The sequence below is a fragment of the Bubalus bubalis genome, chromosome 11 (assembly GCF_019923935.1).
Source record: "Bubalus bubalis isolate 160015118507 breed Murrah chromosome 11, NDDB_SH_1, whole genome shotgun sequence".
Taxonomy (NCBI): Eukaryota; Metazoa; Chordata; class Mammalia; order Artiodactyla; family Bovidae; genus Bubalus; species Bubalus bubalis.
This window is the reverse complement of record NC_059167.1, coordinates 21,038,286-21,056,855: the sequence shown is the minus strand read 5'-3', so window position 1 is coordinate 21,056,855 and position 18,570 is coordinate 21,038,286. Positions and strand designations below refer to the sequence as shown.

The window sequence follows — 18,570 nt, the reverse complement described above, 5'->3', positions numbered from 1 at the left end:
GATGTTGAGCATCTGTTCATGTATTTGTTAGCCATCTGTATGTCTTCTTTGGAGAAATGTCTGTTTAGTTCTTTGGCCCATTTTTTGATTGGGTTGTTTATTTTCCTGGAATTGAGCTGCAGGAGTTGCTTTTATATCTTTGAGATTAATTCTTTGTCAGTTGCTTCGTTTGCTATTATTTTCTCCCATTCTGAAGGCTGTCTTTTCACTTTGCTTATAGTTTTCTTCGTTGTGCAAAAGCTTTTAAATTTAATTAGGTCCCATTTGTTTATTTTTGCTTTTATTTCCATTACTCTGGGAGGTGGGTCATAGAGGATCCTGCTGTGATTTATGTCGGAGAGTGTTTTGCCTATGTTTTCCTCTAGGAGTTGTATAGTTTCTGGTCTTACATTTAGATCTTTAATCCATTTTGAGTTTATTTTTGTGTATGGTGTTAGAAAGTGTTCTAGTTTCATTCTTTTACAAGTGGTTGACCAGTTTTCCCAGCACCACTTGTTAAAGAGATTGTCTTTTCTCCATTGTATATTCTTGCCTCCTTTGTCAAAGATAAGGTGTCCATAGGTGCATGGATTTATCTCTGGGCTTTCTATTTTGTTCCATTGATCAATATTTCTGTCTTTGTGCCAGTACCATACTGTCTTGATGACTGTGGCTTTGCAGTAGAGCCTGAAGTCAAGCAGGTTGATTCCTCCAGTTCCATTCTTCTTTCTCAAGATTGCTTTGGATGTTCGAGGTTTTTTGTATTTCCATACAAATTGGGAAATTATTTGTCCTAGTTCTGTGAAAAATACCATTGGTAGCTTGATAAGGATTGCATTGAATCTATAGATTGCTTTGGGTAGTATACTCATTTTCACTAGATTGATTCTTCCAATCCATGAACATGGTATATTTCTCCATCTATTTGTGTCCTCTTTGATTTCTTACACCAGTGTCTTATAGTTTTCTATATATAGGATTTTTGTTTCTTTAGGTATATATATTCCTAAGTATTTTATTCTTTTCATTGCAATGGTGAATGGAATTGTTTCCTTAATTTCTCTTTCTGTTTTCTCATTGTTAGTGTATAGGAATGCAAGGGATTTCTGTGTGTTAATTTTATATCCTGCAACTTTACTATATTCATTGATTAGCTCTTGTAATTTTCTGGTGGAGTCTTTAGGGTTTTCTATGTAGAGGATCATGTCACCTGCAAACAGTGAGAGTTTTACTTTTTCTTTTCCAATATGGATTTCTTTTATTTCTTTTTCTGCTCTAATTGCTGTGGCCAAAACTTCCAAAACTTTGTTGAATAGTAGTGGTGAGAGTGGGAACCCTTGTCTTGTTCCTGATTTTAGGGGAAATGCCTTCAATTTTTCACCACTGAGGATAATGTTTGCTGTGGGTTTGTCATATGTAGCTTTTATTATGTTGAGGTATGTTCCTTCTATTCCTGCTTTCTGGAGGGTTTTTTCATAAATGGATGTTGAATTTTGTCAAAGGCTTTCTCTGCATGTATTGAAATAATCATATGGTTTTTATCTTTCAATTTGTTAATGTGGTGTATTACATTGATTTGCGGATATTGAAGAATCCTTGCATCCCTGGGATAAAGCACACTTGGTCATGATGTATGATGTTTTTAATATGTTGTTGGATTCTGTTTGCTAGAATTTTGTTAAGGATTTTTGCATCTATGTTCATCAGTGATATTGGCCTGTAGTTTTCTTTTTTTGTGGCATCTTTGTCTGGTTTTGGTATTAGGGTGATGGTGGCCTCATAGAATGAGTTTGGAAATTTACTTTGCAATTTTCTGAAAGAATTTGAGTAGGATAGGTGTTAGCTCTTCTCTAAATTTTTGGTAGAATTTAGCTGTGAAGCCGTCTGGTCCTGGGCTTTTGTTTGCTGGAAGACTTCTAATTACAGTTTCAATTTCCATGCTTGTTATGGGTTTGTTAAGATTTTCTATTTCTTCCTGGTCCAGTTTTGGAAAGTTGTACTTTTCTAAGAATTTGTCCATTTCTTCCAAGTTGTCCATTTTATTGGCAAATAATTGCTGATAGTAGTCACTTATGATCCTTTGTATTTCTGTGTTGTCTGTTGTGATTTCTCCATTTTCATTTCTAATTTTGTTGATTTGATTCTTCTCCCTTTGTTTCTTGATGAGTCTGGCTAATGGTTTGTCAATTTTATTTATCTTCTCAAAGAACCAGCTTTTGGCTTTGTTGATTTTTGCTATGGTCTCTTTTGTTTCTTTTGCATTTATTTCTGCCTTAATTTTTAAGATTTCTTTCCTTCTACTAACCCTGGGGTTCTTCATTTCTTCCTTTTCTAGTTGCTTTAGGTGTAGAGTTAGGTTATTTATTTGACTTTTTTCTTGTTTTTTGAGGTAAGCCTGTATTGCTATGAACCTTCCCCTTAGTACTGCTTTTACAGTGTCCCATAGGTTTTGGGTTGTTGTGTTTTCATTTTCATTCATTTCTATGCATATTTTGATTTCTATTTTGATTTCTTCTGTGATTTGTTGGTTATTCAGCAGCGTGTTGTTCAGCCTCCATATGTTGGAATTTTTAATAGTATTTTTTCCTGTAATTGAGATCTAATCTTACTGCATTGTGGTCAGAAAAGATGCTTGGAATGATTTCAATATTTTGGAATTTACCAGGGCTAGATTTATGGCCCAGGATATGATCTATCCTGGAGAAGGTTCCATATGCACTTGAGAAAAAGGTGAAATTCATTGTTTTGTGGTGAAATGTCCCATTGATATCAATTAGGACTAACTGTTCTATTGTATCATGTTTCCTTGTTAATTTTCTGTTTGGTTGATCTATCCATAGGTATGAGTGGGGTATTAAAATCTCCCACTATTATTGTGTTATTGTTAATTTCCCCTTTCATACTTGTTAGCATTTGTCTTACATATTGCGGTGCTCCTATGTTGGGTGCACATATATTTATAATTGTTATATCTTCTTCACAGTAATCCAAGCCTATGCCCCAACTCTGAAGAAGCTGAAGTTGATTGGTTCTATGAAGACCTACAAGATCTCTTAGAACTAACACCCAAAAAAGAAGTCCTTTTCATTATAGGGGACTGGAATGCAAAAGTAGGAAGTCAAGAAACACCTGGAGTAACAGGAAAATTTGGCCTTGGAGTATAGAATGAAGCAGGGCAAAGGCTAATAGAGTTTTGCCAAGAGAACGCACTGGTCATAGCAAACACCCTCTTCCAACAACACAACAGAAGACTACACATGGACATCACCACATGGTCAACACCAAAATCAGATTGATTATATTCTTTGCAGCCAAAGATGGAGAAGCTCTATACAGTCAGCAAAAACAAGACTGGGAGCTGACTGTGGCTCAGATCATGAACTCCTTATTGCCAAATTCAGACTTAAATTGAAGAAAGTAGGGGAAACCACTAGACCATTCAGGTATGACCTAAATCAAATCCCTTATGATTATACAGTGGAATTGAGAAATAGACTTAAGGGACCAGATCTGATAAATAGAGTGCCTGATGAACTATGGACGGAAGTTCGTGACATTGTACAGGAGACAGGGATCAAGACAATCCCCATGGAAAAGAAATGCAAAAAAGCAAAATGGCTGTCTGGGGAGGCCTTACAAATAGCTGTGAAAAGAAGAGAAGTGAAAAGCAAAGGAGAAAAGGAAAGATATAAGCATCTGAATGCAGAGTTCCAAAGAATAGCAAGGAGAGATAAGAAAGCCTTCCTCAGCGATCAATGCAAAGAAATAGAGGAAAACAACAGAATCGGAAAGACTAAGATGGCTTCAAGAAAATTAGAGATACTGAGGGAACATTTCGTGCAAAGATGGGCTCGATAAAGGACAGAAATGGTATGGACATAATAGAAGCAGAAGACATTAAGAACAGGTGGCAAGGGGCTGCCCTCCCTTCCGCCGCCGAGGCGGAGCCAGGGCCGCGCCCGCCCGCCGGAAGGGTGAGGCCGGCGAACTGGCCTCCACGGGGCGGTCAGCCTGTTGGCGGCATCTTCCTCTGCTGTCTCCTTCCGTCTAGGCCGGCGCTGCGATTCCCTGGGGGCTGTCGCGATCAGCCCACAGCACAGAAAGGTGTAGAGACGACCTGGTCTGCGCAGGTCACATGAGGCAGAGGTCCAGGACTCCTACATGTACGATGATCAGGATGATCTCTTTACCCGGGAGCCCTTTGTGTGCTGGTTCTCTTTATGCAGCAAGGTTCTTCCCAGCCTCGTGCTGGTCCCACTGCACACCACTCCGAAGGCTGTGGAGACGGAGCTGAATGCCCTGTATGACGTGTTTCTGGATGCTTCCGGGCGCTGGCAGACCAAGGATGTGATCCTGCTCGGGGACTTCAATGCTGACTGCGCGTCGCTGACCAAAAAGCGCCTGGATAACCTAGTTCTTCGGACTCAGGCTGGCTTCCACTGGGCCATCGCCGACGGCGTGGACACTACGGTGCGGGCCAGCACCCACTGCACCTATGACCGCATCGTGCTCCACGGGGAGCACCTCCAGAGCCTGCTGCGTGGCACGGCCGCCTTCGACTTCCCCCAGAGCTTTGGGCTCACTGAGCAGGAGGTAAAGCAGTGGTGAGGCCGCAGTGGGCTCCCCGGGAACCCCTCAGGCCTGAGACTGATGCTTTGTCTCCCCCCTGCCCGCCCCCAGGCTCTCAACATCAGTGACCACTACCCTGTGGAGGTAGACCTGGTGCTGAGCCGGGCAGTGCACGGGGTCCAGCCCCCCTGCCTGGCCACTCTGTGGCTGTCACTGCTGCTGCCCCTCCTAGCCCCCCAGCTGGGCCTGGTGGCCTGAAACCACCATGTACCTGCTGCCCCAAAGTGAGGACTGTCCTGTCTTCTGGACTCAAAGCCCTGCCCTGCTCCCAGCCTGCCCTGGTGCCACCCCTCTGTGTGCCTTCGCTTTGGGTTTGTCCTCTGGTCGGGCCTGTGCCTGCCTGGCATCAAAAGGTGGAAAAGGCAGGTGGGGCCCTGGGGCTGGACCCATGCCACTTGTCCCCCAGGTAGTGTCAAGAATGAGGACAAAAGGCTGGGTTAGGGGGTGAGGGGGCTCAGTAGAGGTGATCTTGGCTCAAGGGCAGGGCTCAGAGAAGGGAATCACAACAGATCAAAGGATTTTATCCTGACAAAACCATCCACTCCAAGAACAGAAAGCCAAATGATACAGACATTACATGTGTGTAGCAGACATGCCAAAACATACACAAGACTCCTAGGAAACAGTATTAAGACCCCAGGAGATACAAGGGTAGAGATCAGCAGTTTATACACACACACACACACAAACTAGAAAACAACAGGAGATACAAAGGTAGAGATCAGCAGTTTATACACAGACATACACACATAAGAAAACAGCAAGCAGTCAAACTCATTGTAACTTAACCAGATCCCGTAACACCACTGATCAAGTCCATGTTCAGAACCACAGTGCAATTTGGCCCCTACCACTCAGGGTATGGTCAAGCACTGCCTAGAAATCGCCAAGGCTATAGATGCACACAAAGAATCTACAGAAACCAGTTATCATGCAACCATTATAGATACTTTGTAAATGTGTGGTCCTATGGGGGAAAAGACTTCCCTGGTGGCTCAGATGGTAAAGGTGCTTACAATGTGGGAGACCTGGGTTCAATCCCTGGGTTGGGACTATCTCCTGGAGAAGGAAATGACAACCCACTCCAGTATTCTTGCCTGGAAAATCCCATGGAGGAACCTGGTAGGCTATAGTCCATGGGGTCACAAAGAGTTGGACACGACTGAGCAACTTCACTTCACTTCACGGGGTAAAAGGACACACAGCAAAAGTTAACTAAATGACCCCATTTACTGTGTTGTCAGCACGGAGCTCTTCCCCACCTTCCTTTTCCAGAAAACAGACCTCATTAAAAATCTGGACATCAGAAAAAAAAAAAAAAAAAAAAAGAACAGGTGGCAAGAATGCACAGAAAAACTGTCCAAAAAATCTTCATGACCAAGATAATCACGATGGTGTGATCACTCACCTAGAGCCAGACATCCTGGAATATGAAGTCAAGTGGGCCTTAGGAAGCATCACTATGAACAAAGCTAGTGGAGGTGATGGAATTCCAGTGGAGCTATTCCAAATCCTGAAAGATGATACTGTGAAAGTGCTGCACTCAATATGCCAGCAAATTTGGAAAACTCAGCAGTGGCCACAGGACTGGAAAAGGTCACTTTTCATTCCAATCCCAAAGAAAGCCAATGCCAAAGAATGTTCAAACTACCACACAATTGCACTCGTCTCACACGCTAGTAAATTAATGCTGAAAATTCTCCAATCCAGGCTTCAGCAATACGTGAACCATGAACTTCCAGATATTCAAGCTGGTTTTAGAAAAGGCAGAGGAACCAGAGATCAAATTGCCAACATCCATTGGATCATGGAAAAAGCAAGAGAGTTCCAGAAAAACATCTATTTCTGCTTTATTGACTATGCCAAAGCCTTTGACTGTGTGGATCACAGTAAACTGTGGAAAATTCTTCAAGAGATGGGAATACCAGACCACCTGACCTGCCTCTTGAGAAATCTGTATGCAGGTCAGGAAGCAACAGTTAGAACTGGACATGGAACAACAGACTGGTTCCAAATAGGAAAAGGAGTACATCAAGGCTGTATATTGTCACCCTGCTTATTTGACTTATATGCAGAATACATTATGAGAAATGCTAGGCTGGATGAAGCACAAGCTGGAATCAAGATTGCTGGGAGAAATATCAATAACCTCAGATATGCAGATGACACCACCATTATGGCAGAAAGTAAAGAGGAACTAAAAAGCCTCTTGATGAAAGTGAAAGAGGAGAGTGAAAAAGGTGGCTTAAAACTCAACATTCAGAAAACTAAGATCATGGCAACTGGTCCCATCCCTTCATGGCAAATAGATGGGGAAACAGTGGAAACAGTGTCAGACTTTATTTTGGGGGGGGCTCCAAAATCACTGCAGATGGTGATTGCAGCCATGACATTAAAAGATGCTTACTCCTTGAAAGGAAATTTATGACCAACCTAGATAGCATATTCAAAAGCAGAGACATTAGTTTGCCAACAAAGGTCCATCTAGTCAAGGCTATGGTTTTTCCTGTAGTCATGTATTGATGTGAGAGTTGGACTGTGAAGAAAGCTGAGTGCCAAAGAATTGATGCTTTTGAACTGTGGTGTTGGAGAAGACTCTTGAGAGTCCCTTGGACTGCAAGGAGATCCAACCAGTCCATCCTAAAGGAGTTCAGTCCTGGGTGTTCATTGGAGGGACTGATGCTAAAGCTGAAACTCCAATAGTTTGGCCACCTCATGCAAAGAGTTGACTCATTGGAAAAGACTCTGATGCTGGGAGGGATTAGGGGCAGGAGGAGAAGGTGGCGACAGAGCATGAGATGTATGGATGGCATCACCAACTCGATGGACATGAGTTTGAGTGAACTCCGGGAGTTGGTGATGGACAGGGAGGCCTGGCGTGCTGCGATTCATGGGGTCGCAAAGAGTCAAACACAACTGAGTGACTGAACTGAACTGAACTGATGATCCTGTTGCCATTTACTTTGTTGTTTTGGGTTCAATTTTATACACCCTTTCTTTGTTTCCTGTCTAAAGAAGATCTTTAGCATTTGTTTGAGAGCTGGTTTAGTGGTGCTGAATTCTCTCACCTTTTGCTAGTCTGTAAAGCTTTTGATTTCTCCTTCATATTTGAATGAGATCCTTGCTGGGTACAGTAAAGCTGTAGGTTTTTTTTTTTCTTCTTCATCACTTTAAGTATGTCCTGCCATTCCCTTCTGGCCTGAAGAGTTTCTATTGAAAGATCAGCTGTTATCCTTATGGGAATCCCCTTGTGTGTTATCTGTTGTTTTTCCCTTGCTGCTTTTAATATTTGTTCTTTGTGTTTGATCTTTGTTAATTTGATTAATATGTGTCTTGGTGTGTTTCACCTTGGGCCTATCCTGTTTGGGGCTCTCTGGGTTTCTTGGACTTTGCTGATTATTTCCTTCCCCATTTTAGGGAAGTTTTCAACTATTATCTCCTCAAGTATTTTCTCATGGTCTTTCTTTGTGTCTTCTTCTTCTGGGACTCCTATGATTCGAATGTTGGGGTGTTTAACATTGTCCCAGAGGTCTCTGAGGTTGTCCTCATTTCTTTTATTTCTACCATTCTATCTTCTACCTCACTTATCCTATCTTCTGCCTCTGTTATTCTACTGTTGGTTCCCTCCAGAGTGTTTTTTATCTCATTTATTGCATTATTCATTATATATTGACTCTTTTTTATTTCTTCTAGGTCCTTGTTAAACATTTCTTGCATCTTCTCAATCCTTGTTTCCAGGCTAATTATCTGTAACTCCATTTTGTTTTCAAGATTTTGGATCATTTTCACTATCATTATTCAGAATTCTTTATCAGGTATATTCCCTATCTCTTCCTCTTTTGTTTGGTTTGGTGGGCATTTATCCTGTTCCTTTACCTGCTGAGTATTTCTCTTCCTTTTCATCTTGTTTATATTGCTGTGTTTGAGGTGGCCTTTCCGTATTCTGACAGTTTGTGTTTCCTCTTTATTGTGGAGGTTCCTCACTGTGGGTGGGGTTGGACGGTGGCTTGTCAAGGTTTCCTGGTTAGGGAAGCTTGTGTCGGTGTTCTGGTGGGTGGAGCTGGATTTCTTCTCTCTGGAGTGCAATGAAGTATCCAGTAGTGAGTTTTGAGATGTCAGTGGGTTTGGTGTGACTTTGGGAAGCCTGTATATTGAAGCTCAGGGCTATGTTCCTGTGTTGCTGGAGAATTTTCATGGTTTGTCTTGCTCTGCTACTTGTTGGCCCTTGGGTGGTGCTTGGTTTCAGTGTAGGTATGGAGGTGTTTGATGAGCTCCTGTTGATTAATGTTCCCTGGAGTCAGGAGTTCTCTGGTGTTCTCAGGATTTGGACTTAAGCCTCCTGCCTCTGGTTTTCAGTCTTATTCTTACAGTAGCCTCAAGATTTATCCATCTATACAGCACTGATGATAAAACATCTAGATTAATGATGAAAAGTTTCCCCACAGAGAGGGACACCCAGAGAGGTACCCAGAGTTACATGGAGAAGAGAAGACGGAGGAGGGAGATAGAGGTGACCAGGAGGAGAAGAGGGGGAATCAAAAGGGGAGAAAGCAAGCTAGCCAGTAATCACTTCCCTATGTGCTCTCCACAGTCTGGACTGCTCAGGGATGTTCACATAGTTACACAGAGAAGAGAAGAGGGGGGAAGGAGACAGAGGTGGCCAGGAGGATAAAGGGGGGAATCAAAAGGAAAGAGAGAGACAGATCCACCCAGTAATCAGTTCCCTAAATGTTCTCCACAGTCCAGAACAGACAAAGAGATTCACAGAGTTGGGTAGAGAAGAGAAGGGGGAGGGAGGAGATAGAAGCGATGTGGTGGAGAAAAAGGAGAGTCCAAAGGGAGAGAGATCAGTCAAGCCAGTAATCTCACTCCCAAGTAAAAATGCATACTGAAGATTGGGTTCTTAAAGGTACAAAATTGATAACAAATACCAAAAAGCAAAGATTAAAAATCTAGAGTAGAGGTTAGATTCTCAAAAATACAATATTAAAAAAACAAAACAAAGTCATAATAATTATAAATACATATATATGAAGCTTGCTTTTAAAATAGGGTCTTTTTTTTTGCAAGGTAATAATAGGTTGTATAAATGAAAATTAAAGGAGTAATAGAGGACTTAAAATATTTTTTTTAATTTAGAAAATGATACTAGTAAAAATATATCTGATAAATTTCTTTCTTGAATAGTTCAGTGAAAATTAATTAACCAAAAAAGAATAATGGCACTATTTTTCCAGTTTATTTATCTGATGTAAAAAATCCTACAAAAGTTTAAGTTCCATTTGTAGCTTTAAAATACAAACAATTAGTATAAACCACATAAAGTTGGAATGAGAAAAAGTCTTAGATATCATGAGGCCCATTTTCCTTACTTTGTAAATGAGTAAATTAGGGCATAGGAAGGAGAAGCGACTTGCGCAGCTAATTAGTAACAGGATTGGAAGTAAAACCCAGGCTTTCTAATCCTACATGATTCATCCCCTGAGTTAAAAAATGTATTAAGTACCTACTCTGTTGAATGATTTTGACTTATGTGCTTTGTCACCCTGATGGCAACTCCAGGTGTCCAGTCAAAGGCAGATGCAAGTAAAAGATGGAGTCCAGGTTGCTACTTCTAAGGATAAGGTTTTTCCATTTATAAAGGCATATTTGGCTTTCGTCAGAAAAAGTGCACCCACTTCTATTTAAGCTAATGAAGAGCTCACTTGTCGCCAATTTCTGGGGGTGGTGGTTGTAATTAGAACCGATTACACAAAACCCTCATTTTGATAATCATGTATTGTCAACAAATGACTCATAGTTTTGATATCTGCAGTCGGTTAGCAAAAAAGTAAGTGCACATTGGATCATACATTCTCAATGTGGGCAATGAAAACTGGCTCTTGGGGAAGTATTAAAAAAAAGCTCACTCTCTTTATGTATAAAGCACAGATATATATGCAGTGCATAAATAAATATATAGTATATCTGTCATAAGACCACATATTATATAATTCCTTTCATATGAAATTCAGAAAGGTAGATCTATGAAAATAGAGAGTGGGAATGAAGGTAGGGACCTGGGGTGATAATTAATGGGTACAGGGTTTATTTGGGGGTTGATGAAAATGTTCTTAAATTATTGTGGTAATAATTGTACAACTCTGTGAATAGACTAAAAGTCATTGATTTGGACACCTTAAACAGACAAATTTTATGGTATGTAAATTACAGCTTAATGAAATTGTTAAAATAAAAAAGCACACAAAACTTCCCTCAAAAGGGGAAGGGGAGGTAGGGTGGCAATTAGGAGAAAGCCTCTAAAAAGGTTCTTTGATGAGTCAGTAATGGAAAAAAAAAAAAGAGAAACACTGCCTTGGACCAAAAAAAATGAATTTCATTTTAAATCTCTGTATTCCCACTTCAAACATCCATGATGATACAGTTCACTTAGCCTGAACAGTTCCTGGGTTAATCCTCCCCAAGCCAGCAATGTCCTCTGGGCCTCATCTCTACCAGTAGGTGGAGTCTGGAATTAGTTTTGCTGCCCAGCACTTGGTCTGTAAGAATGGTGGGGCTGAGAAAAGGACTTGAGGAATCATGGCTGCCCTGCCGGAGTCATATTAGAAACTGTCTCCTAAAAACTAGGTTGCTTAGGTTGCTTGCCATTGCTAGAGGGTCTTTGAGCACTTAACTGTCTAACTCAAAGTCAGAGGGTAAGTTCTCAGGCAGATAGACTCTGAGGTGGTTAACAAGCATGGCTTTTCTTAGGGAATACTCTGGGGATTAACTTCTGTGGAAAAGAGCAGGAATCAGCTGGCGAAAAGTTGAGCTGTGATGCAGGCCTGACAATGGTTTTAACCAGCCTCAAGAGAAGCACCATCGCTGGGATAGCCCTTCCGAGTTGTCCCAACAACTGAGCATAAGACCTTCACTTCTGAAGGGATGTCTGAGTGGTGCATCACAGCATTCGTCCCACTCAGCATCTCACAAGGGGCAGAAGTGGAGTGTTAAAGAACACTAACAAGCTCATTGAGTATCTTGGTTGCTGTAACTAAAGTTGACGGCAGGAAGTGACCTCCCAGATGAATTCATCCTTTCAGTCACAGAACCACAGAGGATGAATTTGTATAGCATCACAAGGAATATGCAACTAACATTAGCTAATATCACAAATTTACATTGATATTATGACAAAATAGATGACCCAGCCACCAAGGAAGCCACATCCATCAATGTACAAATAGTTCATAAATACCACCAATAATGTACATTTTAATACCATGCATCTATGTGCATGTGTTGTGTTATCTGGCATGCAATATGTTGGGTATGATATACACTAAGACATATTGCCACATATAATATAAAAAGCTATACAAATATATTCAGTTTTTTCATATATAAATAATAATGTTGCAGCAACATGGATGGACTTGGCGGGCATTATGCTAAGTGAAGTAAGTCCGACAGAGAAAAACACATACTGTATGACATCACTTACATGTGGAATGCAAAAACTAAAACAAACCAGTGAATATAACAAACAAAAAAAAAGCAAACTCATAGAGAACAAGCTAGTGGTTACTAGTAGGAAAAGCAAAGGGGAAAGAAGCAATAAAGAGGTAGTGGATTAGGAAGTACAAACTATTAGGTATAAAATAAGATGCAGAGACATATTGTATAACATGGGGAATATTGTTGTTGTTCGGTCACTAAGCTGTGTCTGGACTGCAGCCTTCCCTGTCCTTTACTATCTCCCAGGGTTTGCTCAAACTCATGTCCGTTGAGTCAATGATGTTATCTAACCATCTCATTCTCCGCCACCCGCTTCTCCTCTTGCCCTAAATCTTTCCCAGCATCACGTCTTTTCCAATGAGCTGGCTCTTCACATCAGGTGGCCAAAGTACTGAGCTGCAGCTCCAGCATCAGTCATTCCAATGAATATTCAGGGTTGATGTCCTTTCGGATTGACTGGCTTGATCTCCTTGCAGTCCAAGAGACTCTCAAAAGAGTCTTCTCCAACACCACAGTTCGAAAGCATCAGTTCTTCAGCACTCAACCTTCTTAATGGTCCAACTCTCACATATGTACATGACTACTGGAAAAAACCATAGCTTTGACTATACGGACCTTTGTAGACAAAGTGATGTCTCTCCTCTTTAATACTCTGACTAGGTTTGTCATAGCTTTTCTACAGAAAATATTTTCAATAACCATAAATGGAATGTAACCTTTAAAAACTGTGAATCATTATATCATATACCTGTAACATATAATATTGTACAACAAATATACTTCAATTAAAAAAAAAAGAATGTATTAAGATTTCCCATGTTCTGTCAAACATAGTTCTGGGAAACCTTGCTCTTACCAAAAGCCACTCCCATCCATAAGCCTTCCATGCTGTGCTGCTACTATGTCTTCCTGGTCCCTTATTACTCTCTCTGTTGAAAACTGTCTATTTAGAAGACATAAAGAATTCAGAGAGTTTATAGAAGGGCTTCTAGAACATGGTGAACTCTGTAGAATTAAATGCAAAATTTGTTCTTCACCTATGTACGTTTTTTGAGGACAAGTGTCCATAACTTCATCAGATTCTCAAGTGGGTCCATCCTTTTGAGTTTATTAATCATTTCATCTTCTATAATGTTATTTATCCTGTGTTCTTATATTCACTTGGTATTGTGTTTTCCATCATGTTATGAACTAGAATAATTCCCTCATTTCTTCAGAGTGTCCACCGAGGACCATTTTATAACACACTCTGAGTTCCCCTGAAAAAATATTTCTCTTAAACAGGTACCACTTGGCTGAAGATATTTGTTAACATTCACTGCCTAACAGTGGACATATTCCAACTGGATCCATCTCTAATATATTCAAGAAGCTCCCTAGAGCTGTTGACATGACTGTCCAAAATGATTGTGTCTTTATTTACATATATTCCAGGTCTGGCTCTAGAGAGAAATCCACTGGGCCTGGTAAATTATATAACCAAAGCCCGCACCCCCCCCCCCCCAAATGGCATTGTATTTTGGTCTTTTATGTATCAGCAATTCACCAAATACTACATAAATAATCTCATTTCACTGACATAACAAGTCTATGAGATGAGTATTTTCTGAAACTAATTCAGCAGAGTTCTCAGAAGAAATGAGGGGGCGGGGGGAGGGAAGATCAGTAAACAGAAATTTCCTGGAAAGATATTCCCTATCAGTTTAGTTGTGCTACACAGGAAAACTTGTCCCAGACACAGGAAGAATTTTCCACTTTTCATGTTATAAAAAACCAAATCTGCATAGTGACAAAAATATACAAGTCTAGTAAAGTCTTTCCCACAGATGTTATTTTATGATTAGTAATGAAGGGTTTAAGAGGTTTGGTTTGTTAGAGGATTAACTAAGTCATAAGAATGAAAGCTCCTCAAAGGAATTTTGTCGGATGTTCAGAATAGGGTCCAGCACATAGTAGATGCTCAATGAATATTTGTGGGTTGTACAATGCAAGCATATGTGTCAAATGTCATTTCTAACCATTTCAATGAGAAGCCCAATAAGTTTATAGATTCTTGAATCTGTAAGGGATGGAAACTTGACATCTCAAGCCATTGCCATAGTCAGCATTTCAGTGCTCCTACATCAAACAGTTGGCTCACTCTTCTTCTCTTGTCTGCTGCCTGCTCCCTGGGCCTCCTCCTCGCTGTGTCCCTCACTGTGGCCAATGGCGGCCGCCGTCTTATTGCCGACGTCCTGCCACTCAGGACTGCTGGATCCTTTGGTACCGCTGGACCAGGGGTCTGGACATGCTGACTGCCCCTTTGACCCCACGAAAATCTATGATACAGCCTTGGCTCTCTGGATCCCTTCTGTGTTCATGTCTGCAGCCGAGGCTGCTCTCTCTAGTTACTGCTGTGTGGCTGCACTCACCCTGTGTGGGGTAGGGCCCTGTAGGAAGGATGGGCTACAGGAGCAGCTGGAGGAGCTGACAGAGTTTGAATTTCCTAAACGTAAATGGCAGGAAAATGTGCAGCTACTGGACCAAACGCGAGAAATCCGGATCTCACAGAAAAGTTGGGTTTAGGGCCAGGTGCAGGTCCGAAGGCTCCGTCCACAAGGGTTTTCCACTAACCCCTAGGATATGTTTATATAATAACAGCTGTAATAAAAGGACGTCTCTTCTAAAAAAAAAAAAAAAAACTTTCTTCAGTTACTTGCACTGGACTGAGCGTGTGATGAGATGACAAGCCTCAGTGGTAGACTTGTCGGAGATGCAGATCAAGAGAGAAGTTCAAGATCATTCAATTTCTGGTTATATGTGGATATCTCTAAGTGTGGCTGATTTTACCTTAAGAGAGCAGTAATACTTGAAAAATATTTTTGTGTTATTATTCATAATTTATTAAAAAAATAATTATTTGTAACCTCTTGTGCCAACCACTATGCCAGTGACAGAGAAATACAGAGAATAAGATAGACATAGTCTCAATATTTCAGGCTGCGGAGATATATGGACAAAAAATAAGAATTAAATTCCATTGTAATTGGAGCTATGATGGAGGAAGCAGAGCAATCAGAAAGCATAAAAAGAGGGTGCAAAACAAAGGCGGGAGATGAGGAAGACTGCTGGGAGGAAAGGATGTCTAAGCAGAGACAGGAAAGAAGACTAGGAATTCACCAGCTGAACAGGAGAGGTAGGAAACTGCAAGGCAGGGAATTCCTTGGGAGTTCCGGTGGTTAAGACTCCATGCTTTCCCTGCCAAGGGCCTGGGTTCAATCCTTGGTTGGGGAACTAAGATCCCACAAGCCACTTGGTGTGGCCAATAAAGAAAAAAAAAAAGAAAATGCAAGATAGAAGAAGGAGCATGAACTAGAGCTAAGAGGCAGGAGAGAACAAGAAAGTGAATGTTCAGAATGACTGGAACATAGAATATGTGAAGATCAGGAGGGACAAGGCTCGAACAGGAATCAGGTGCAAGATTACTATAAACCACATCAAGGAACTGAGAGCAGTAGGGCACTAAAGGAAGATGTTAAGGAAGTGAGTGACAAGATCAGGCTTGAATTAGGAAGTGTGTTACCTAAACTAAGCCTGAAAAGACAATGGCCTCCACTGAAGAAGTAACAGTAAGAAATGAAGGAAGTAGAATAGGTGGGTTTTGTTTTAGTTGTATTTCAAGTACCACTGAATTGTCCAAGGAAATACATCTACTGGGCAGTTAAAGCCAAGTAAAATCCATGGATCCCATGTATAAATTTAGGAGCCCTGGTAATCATTGAGTATAAAGTAGAACACTGCAGCTGTATCAAAGATATTAAAAGAAACAGGTACGATGGATACTTTTTATTGTTCCATCATGAGCTTGAGTTGATTTAATATTCTATTCTGGCTTCCTGCCCTTAACTTGCTGTATTTATACAGCCCTCTCCAAAGCTTGGTGTTTATTCTGAAGCAGATTCTAGCTGCTAAACTCTTCTACGTCCTTTTCATTCCAGGCAGTTACCAGGGCTACATGTGAGAAGAATGAGGGTGGCGCTGAAGCCCACATTGTTTGCTAGAAACAACACAGACAACTAATGTGTGAAGTGTTTGGAGCAGGGTGACGCCTAAACACCTTTTACTGCTGCCACAGACACAGCCTCATAACCCCCTCTTCTGATCCTAATTCATCCTTGTGAAAACCTTCAGGTGTTCTCCTAGGGACGAGCCCAGCCTTGACTAGAAGGATGGTACCTCTGTCTGAACATAAGTTAGGTTGACCTCTATTGTTTAGAAAACATGTTAGACCATCAAATTCAAACTTTAGTAAGCTTCTTTCAACTCCAAACTCCTCTGCATGCATGGGCATACTGAGTCCTGCCCAACTCTTTGCAACCCTATGGACTGTAACCCACCAGGCTCCTCTGTCCATGGAATTTTCCCTGCAAGAATGCTGGAGTGGGTTGCCATTTTCTCTTCTAGGGGATCCTTCTGACCCAGGGGTTGAATCTGCATCTCCTGTGTTTCCTGCATTGTTGGCATATTCTTTACCACTGAGCCTCCAGGGAAGCCCCAAACTCCTCTATATCCCCTCACTTTTAGAAAGCACTAAAATGGTTTTCTAGTTTGGCACCAAACCTCTCTATATTTCAGTTTATATCTCAGTTACTCAGATATTGAGGTAAGTACAGACAACATTTTTTTCATGTAAACCTCACAATGATCCTAGAAAGGATACTGGGGTTTTAAGAAGTTAAATAGCTTTCCCAAGCTCATGGAGCCCACATTCTTTAGCTATAGTGGCTCCCATTTTCTATTATCTTAATCTTAATGGTAACAATAATTACCACAAAGACAATTAACATGTTGCTGCTGCGTAGTCACTTGAGTCATGTCCAGCTCTATGTGACCCTATGAACTGTAGCCTATCAGGCTCCTCTGTCCATGGAATTTTCCAGGCAAGAATACTGGAGTGGGTTGCCATGCCCTCCTCCAGTGCACCTTCCCAACCCAGGGACTAAACCCAAGATTCCTGCATTGCAGGCAGATAGGTTACCGCTGAGCCACCAGGGAAGCCCAATTAATATATCAGTTCAGTTCAGTTCAGTCGCTCAGTCATGTCCAACTCTTTGTGACCCCATGAATCGCAGCACGCCAGGCCTCCCTGTCCATCACCAACTCCCGGAGTTCACTCAAACTCAGGTCCATCGAGTCAGTGATGCCATCCATCCATCTCATCCTCTGTCGTCCCCTTCTCCTCCTGCCCCCAATCCCTCCCAGCATCAGAGTCTTTCCCAATGAGTCAACTCTTTGCATGAGGTGGCCAAAGTACTGGAGTTTCAGCTTTAGCATCATTCCTTCCAAAGAAATCCCAGGGCTGATGTCCTTTAGAACAGACTGGCTGGATCTCCTTGCAGTCCAAGGGACTCTAAAGAGTCTTCTCCAACACCACAGTTCAAAAGCATCAATTCTTTGGTGCTCAGCTTTCTTCACAGTCCAACTCTCACATCCATACATGACCACAGGAAAAACCATAGCCTTGACTAGACGAAACTTTGTTGGCAAAGTAATGTCTCTGCTTTTTCATATGCTGTCTGGGTTGGTCAAAACTTTCCTTCCAAGGAGTAAGCATCTTTTAATTTCATGGCTGAAGTCACCATCTGCAGTGATTTTGGAGCCCAGAAAAATAAAGTCTGACAGTGTTTCCACTGTTTCCCCATCTATTTCCCATGAAGTGATGGGACCAGATGCCATAATCTTCATTTTCTGAATGTTGAGCTTTAAGCCAACTTTTTCACTCTCCTCTTTCACTTTCATCAAGAGGCTTTTTAGTTCCTCTTCACTTTCTGCCATAAGGGTGGTGTCATCTGCATACCTGAGGTTATTGATATTTCTCCTGGCAATCTTGATTCCAGCCTGTGCTTCTTCCAGCCCAGCGTTTCTCATGATGCACTCTGAATATAAGTTAAATAAGCAGGGTGACAGTACACAGCTTTGACGTACTCCTTTTCCTATTTGGAACCAGTCTGTTGTTCCATGTCTAGTTCTAACTGTTGCTTCCTGACCTGCATATAGGTTTCTCAGGAGGCAGGTCAGGTGGTCTGGTATTCCCATCTCTTTCAGAATTTTCCACAGTTTACTGTGATCCACACAGTCAAAGGCTTTGGCATAGTCAATAAAGCAGAAATAGATGTTTTTCTGGAACTCTCTTGCTTTTTCAATGATCCAGCAGATGTTAGCAATTTGATCTCTGGTTCCTCTGCCTTTTCGAAAACCAGCTTGAACATCTGAAAGTTCACGGTTCACATGTTGCTGAAGCCCGGCTTGGAGAATTTTGAGCATTACTTTACTAGAGTGTGAGATGAGTGCAACTGTGTGGTAGTTTGAGCATTCTTTAGCATTGCCTTTCTTTGGGATTGGAATGAAAACTGACCTTTTCCAGTCCTGTGGCCACTGCTGAGTTTTCCAAATTTGCTGGCATACTGAGTGCAGCACTTTCACAGC

General features: G+C 41.4%; 1 protein-coding gene and 1 pseudogene across 1 annotated transcript; both read left to right on the top strand.

The window, feature by feature from the left end:
- The first annotated feature begins 3,969 nt into the window (after nt 1-3,969).
- Nucleotides 3,970-5,939, top strand: LOC102398227 (deoxyribonuclease-1-like 1). Its single transcript, XM_025295274.3, has 2 exons — nt 3,970-4,572; nt 4,660-5,939. Exons 1-2 carry the CDS (start codon nt 4,141-4,143, stop codon nt 4,804-4,806), a joined length of 579 nt encoding a protein of 192 aa, XP_025151059.1. The 5' UTR covers nt 3,970-4,140; the 3' UTR covers nt 4,807-5,939.
- On the top strand, nt 4,814-14,771 carry LOC112577694 (annotated as a pseudogene).
- The last annotated feature ends 3,799 nt before the right edge of the window (nt 14,772-18,570 follow it).

Bases quoted from the DNA above. Each gene is read 5' to 3' on its own strand.
- LOC102398227 (XM_025295274.3), top strand. From the start codon at position 4,141: ATGTACGATGATCAGGATGATCTCTTTACCCGGGAGCCCTTTGTGTGC. The intron at 4,573-4,659 runs GTAAAGCAGTGG...GCCCGCCCCCAG, and splicing joins TTGGGCTCACTGAGCAGGAG to GCTCTCAACATCAGTGACCA.